The sequence below is a fragment of the Eutrema salsugineum genome, unplaced genomic scaffold (genome assembly GCF_000478725.1).
Source record: "Eutrema salsugineum unplaced genomic scaffold, Eutsalg1_0 scaffold_2, whole genome shotgun sequence".
Taxonomy (NCBI): domain Eukaryota; kingdom Viridiplantae; phylum Streptophyta; class Magnoliopsida; order Brassicales; family Brassicaceae; genus Eutrema; species Eutrema salsugineum.
Window position 1 is genome coordinate 17,283,493 of NW_006256829.1, and position 6,234 is coordinate 17,289,726.

Consider the following 6,234-nt stretch of genomic DNA (forward strand, 5'->3'; position numbering starts at 1 on the left):
AAGAGAGAAGCAATTAAGAAAAAAAAAGCGTAGCTTAGTCCCAAGTCAAAAAACGATGTTGTTTTGAGCGTACAAACAACTTATATTTTGAAAACTTAAGACGACATCGTTCTGACATGTCGGCCACGTAGACAAGACTTGACGGTTCCTCTAACACCGTTTGATCAATGTATGTTTTAGCACAAAGTTGAAAGCTTGGGTATGAAATTCAATTAATTACAAACTTGAAGTATGTTTAAGCACCAGATACAAATTCGGGAATGAATTTAATATATTTTCATAGTTTAGGTTGGAAAAAGCCAATTTTCCAGAAGCCGCCTATAACAAAATATAATCCTATATATTAATTATTTTTCCATATGAGGATCATTAAAACATTAGGTATCATAGATGTTAATTCAGAAAAGTAAATACGACTAACCTTGAGAATCATAGAAAACGCGAAACATCCTAAGAGTCAACACCATTTCATATGTTCCAATTTCTTTCCACTTTCTCCAAAACTCCACTGCTGTTTTCCCAGTCAGTTCAACTGTAAGTTCCCTGAAGCTGTTTGAAAATAAAATATACATATCATCAGTGACTGATATTCTTATTATGTCATATTGCTAATAACTTAACTACTTACTTCATGTCTCTTATTTCAATTTCCAAATTGCTCCATGGTCCATGTACCAAAGCATCAGGATCATTTTCTAAACTCTTCAAGTCAACAACAAAGATAATAACACCTATCAAGTCTGCGATAATACGTTCTATTAAATAAACTATACGGGATAACATTATCCTCTAACAAATCATGATGGTTCAGAATACAAACCGACAGAGTACTGAGAGCATATCTTCTGGTTGATGATATTTTCGAAGGGGATGAAATCCATCATATGCTTAGGGTTACGGGCAGAGATTTTGGTTACAACGGTGTGTTCATGCATGATGATGAAATGGTTGTTGATAGTATTCCTGAATGAGCCAGAAGCATGGACGATTTGAAATAAGGAAACCGCATTCAACTCTCCTTTTTTTAACTTTTGAGTGAGGACGGGCATGAGATCCAAATCGATGGCCGCCTCAACCTTATAACCCTAACAATATATACCAACGATATCATAATTTATATATAAAAATCCTAGACTGACTAAAGTAATTTGTATTAATAAAAGTTATGGTAAACTACACTTACATTCTCATCGCCAAGAATCAAGTGTGTTTCAAATCGCCTTTTGTCGACGTTGAATTCCTGCCATTGTCGAATAACTTTAACGATTATCGTTGGGAGAGGAGCATTGAGGGAAATTTAATCAAGTTTGAGAAAGGTTGCCATCAAAATTTTTGAAACAGTGATTTGTTTAGCAGTTGTTGCTTTGTAGTTTTGTGATCGACAAAAGGAGGAGATCTCTGAGTTTTGGATAGAAAGAGTGGAATAAACTTAGAGTTGTTAATTTGAAAGATTGCGATTTTTGGTAATTAGTAAAGGGTAAATAACTGTTGCGTTAGTTGGGTAAGTGAGAAATAAATGCTGATTGGAAAAGCAAAGAAGTAAGTCGTATAAATGAGAATAAAGTTTTACGGTGCAGTATTTAATAGATGAGATATATGTCAACTCAAGAACTCCCAGTATTTGAGAAAGGAAATCAGAACTATGAGTTTCCAAATATATTTAAACAAAATCACTTTATCATATTTAATATTACCAAAATAGATGGAATTTATATAAACTTCTCACTGCGTAATATACTGTTATTAGTCTTGTTTACACGATTCTAACCCTTGAACGTTTTAAATGGGAAACAAAATAAAGGGAGGATCAATACATATATACTTATTGTCATTTGTTATTCAGTTACAGAGTTCAAGTATGTACATAATAAATAAGGCAAATGTAACACGACAAAGAAAATAGAATCATAAAGAATACAGATCAATTAGAAATTGACATAATAATTAAATTAATGTATTTGTAGTTTTAACATATGGGTCAGAAAATAAGTCAACCATAATATTCATACCCATAGTGACAACAGAAAATTAATGGTTTTATATTAGTTATAGTACTAAAAAAAAAATTCATTAATCACTGACATAAATTCCCTGACAAGAACAGTATAATAGATGAAGTAAATAATTACATAAACTGAACTATCTCCGTTTCTAGCAATATACGTGGTCCTCGATAATCTCGGATATATAACTTCCAGATTCTACTATCCATTATAACCTCTTAATTATCAAACTTTCCAATTATTGTATGAGTACAGTTTCGCCGGTACATTCTCATAACATTACGTTATGCTAAGTAGTTAAAAAAGTTTTGTTCATATACACAGAATAAATGATACTACGTTTGATTACTTGTAACTTATTTAATTTGTCGTATATGTTATAAAATGTAGTTAATATCTATGATAGTTAGTCATTTATTATTTATCATATATTTAGTATTTTTTTTAAATACCTCAATCATGCTTGACTATATCTCTAAAATCACATTACAAAAATACTGTATAAAACAATGGAAAGCGTTAAAGCTGGTTCAGAATGACATTGGGCCATTGCAAAACAGGCTAATTTGATAATGTTTACAAATCGCATAAAAACCTAAACAGATTGTCGTAAAGAGCGTCTAAAAATCTTACTGAACACGTCTTTGTACACAACATTAGTTGTCTTCGTCTGCACGTTACCACTCTTATCAGTAATCAAAATCTTCTAACCAGACCTAGACTTCACCCTTGATAATGCAACATATAGCTGTCCATGTGAGAATACTGGTCTAGGTAGGAATAAACCAACATTTTGAAGAGATTGACCCTGGCTTTTGTTGATTGTCATTGCAAAAGCCAATGTCACAGAAAATTGTCTTCGACGCATTCTAAAAGAAAAACTCGTTTCCGGAGGTGTAACGAACATTCTAGGAATGAGAACCTTATCTCCAACCTTATCGGTTCCTGTTATGATTCTACCCTCTATAACATGGCGAGCTAAATGTGTAACAATCAATCTAGTGCCGTTACATAGACCTCCCTTAGGATCAATGTTACGCAAACACATAACTGGTGCACCTATCTTAAGTTTCAAACAATGTTTGGGCAATCCAGAAACTTTGATTCTATTTAAAAACTCAGTAGGATATGTTACCTTATGAGATGGGTCTTTATCACTAGGTGCAATGCTGTCAGCGCTCAGGTAAGTATGTAATTCACCTATAAATATACATTATAGGAAATTAAGTACTTTATTATATGTAGTGGGATTCAATAGAAGGACCAATAAATATATATAGTACGTATAATCTGTATAAATAATATGTTACCTGGCAGCAATGAAAACATATAATCGTTAATTTGATCAACATCTTCGTTTGTGGGACTCAAAATAGCACGATGTTGATAAAAGTCTTCAGCATGTTGACTACTTATTAAGTTTCCATACACTTCTTTAACTATAGTTTTCATTGGATCGCCACAATCTTTGATCAATAAATCTTCTGGAGTGTCAATATCCACAACATCATCATTTGGAGTATTGACTTTACCATCACCAACAGCTAATATCCATTCAGAGAATGCCTTAAGTTCAGCGGCAGCGACATCACTTAGTCCACCAAGCAACCTCATATTCTTTGTAAGTTGTAAAACTGTACAATCATCCCATAGTGCTGAAGAATTGATTGTTGCCATAACTGTTTCTGATCGGCCAGTATGAGGAATTACCGGAAGTATCTGACGGAAGTCACCTCCAAAAAAAACCACCTTCCCACCAAATGGTTTTCTCACAGGTAATCTGATGATATCATTTAAACTTCTATCTAAGTTTTTGAAACTATACTTGCTCATCATCGGAGCCTCATCCCATACAATAAGGTCAGCCCTTTTCATCAAATTGGCAAGATCTGATCCAGGAGGCATATTGCATTGTGTAAAATCATCTGGATTTATTGGGATTCCGAACCTCAAATGTGCTGTTCTACCACCTTCTAACAACAGAGCAGCAATCCCACTCGATGCAGTGTTGATAACTATCTTACCTCTGGATCGAATAGTGGTTGAAAGGAACCTCCAAAGAAATGTTTTACCAGTACCTCCAAAACCATATACAAAGAAAACACCACCTTTGTTGTTCAAAACAGCATCCAAAATCTCTTCATAAACACCTTTCTGCTCATCTGTTATCATAGCCAGAAGTCTCTCATTTTCTTTTCTTTGATCCTCAACATTGTACTTGAGTTCATCATCAATCAATCGGTTGCCGTTGTACTCCATGAAATTATCTGGTTTTGGCATACAGTTTTATTTCTTTAGTGAACGTCCTCTGCTCTCTAAGAAATCCTGAATCTCTTGCAATGCTATATTTTTAATCTGCTCGGTCGATAAATTCAAACCTGCAACAATAACAACACACAAAGATATATTTAAGAATGATGACCAAGTTGGAAATTGTATCTTGTAGAGCAAGCTTCATGTATTAAATAATTACAACTGTTCCATACCTTCATATCCGCTTTCAAGACGACGTCTGTAAAGTATATCATCAGTCAAATACTCCCAAGTTGCTTCCCAGACTACACCAGGTTGTGTTAAACAATCACCTAGCAATATTATACTGAAAAAAATCCTGAGATACCATCCTGAAGTGATGTGATTCTGGAAAGCAACAACAAAGACTTGGAGTTGGAACTAGAAGATGGAGAGCAAGTAGTTGAAGAACTAGAGCTTGTAGCTGATCAAGAAGATCTTTTAAGCGTTCCAAGTGGTCCAATGACTCGATCAAGGACTAAGAAGCTCAAGCAAATCATTGGAGCTATCATCAAAGGTCTTGACTCGATTCAAGAGGGAAAAGAGCCGATCACAAGCACCCTGATTGTGATCCAAGTCCAAGATGGCTAAGTGGGCTTGAGATCCAGGCTTGTACTCTTTTTCCCTCTCTCAAGTTTTGTCCCATTGGGTTTTCTTGAGATAGGTTTTTAATGAGGCAAGAATGGATCTCTATTTCGCCTAAGTCCACAAAGCCTAAGCCCAAACTGTTTCATCAAGAGGAGCGTCTAAATCGAATTCAAACTTGACAGCTTGTTCTTTGTTTATTTCTGAGATTGAGTTAATGTTTGTGAGACTCATCTCTTCTTTCTTTCTTCTTTATATTCGCTTGAACTCCTTTGTATCAAAATATCTTATCTTTTATTCTCAAACTCTTTCCTTAAAGATTAAGATCACGTTTGTTGGTGTGTCATATCCTACAAACACCTTGAATCGACTTTGTGTGTGTTATATCACTTAGAAGATTCAAGTAGGTGTATCAAGAGTGTTCCGCGGCTCTTGTGTGTCTCCTATCGATTCCCCAAGTCCCTTGAACAATCTCCGATTGTTTCCAAGGCCTATTTCATCATTAGAGTGACGATCAAGGGCAGATCCTTACCAGGATCACATCATGAAGCCAAAATTCTAGCTTTTTTGATGCCTTCGATATATTCTTTGTCATCATCCAACAATCCTAACGCATCACACGCTTCTTTGAAAGTATTAAATACAACGCCATCAACTCTTTTAATATCATCATAACATTTTGGACCTCTGACTATATTAATTAACATCCTCAGATAGTACGTCTCGTCACCGTTTGGATGGATATGAGCAATCCTTCAAATAGCAAAGCTTCATTTTCGAGGCTTCCACTCTCTATCCTTTAGATGCCAAACAAATTGTGTTGGTAGCTCTGCATAAGTTAGCTTACACGCATCTGGATATTTTTTACATGCTTCAAACCAACCTAGAAACATTGAAACACTAACACCTACCCGTTTCAAAATAGACTCAAGAGGTTCGTCTTCATCATGGACATAAACTTCACCGTTTGGGAGATGGAAGCAAAGTTTTTCCACCGAAACACTCCTATAATGAGTTGGAAAACCTAAAATTCTCCATGTTGCTTCGCAAGCCTAGACATATCTACATTTTAGGGAAAAAAAAATAATTTAAACGTCTCTAAAATATTATAATCATATAGGCCATATAATATATAGGATCATTGCAAATATACCTTCAGTTATAATAATTCTTAATTTCATCCACAACTCCATCCTCATCTTTGTCTAAAGCCGCAGAGACATAGTCAGGACCCTTATGAATATATTTGAAAAGATATTTCACAGCATGCGTTTGAGTGCACCACTCAACATTTATATGTGCAGGATAACGTAACATAAGATCCCTATTGTATGGAACAACATATCCATTGTCA

General features: G+C 34.8%; 1 protein-coding gene across 1 annotated transcript; it reads right to left on the bottom strand.

The window, feature by feature from the left end:
• Positions 1-416: 416 nt before the first annotated feature.
• On the bottom strand, positions 417-4,262 carry LOC112086612 (ATP-dependent DNA helicase PIF7-like). Its single transcript, XM_024155586.1, has 7 exons — positions 3,314-4,262; positions 3,139-3,203; positions 2,926-3,066; positions 1,184-1,240; positions 821-1,085; positions 629-740; positions 417-549 (listed from the first exon to the last, which is right to left on the bottom strand). Exons 1-7 carry the CDS (start codon positions 4,260-4,262, stop codon positions 417-419), a joined length of 1,722 nt encoding a protein of 573 aa, XP_024011354.1.
• Between the last annotated feature and the right edge of the window lie 1,972 nt (positions 4,263-6,234).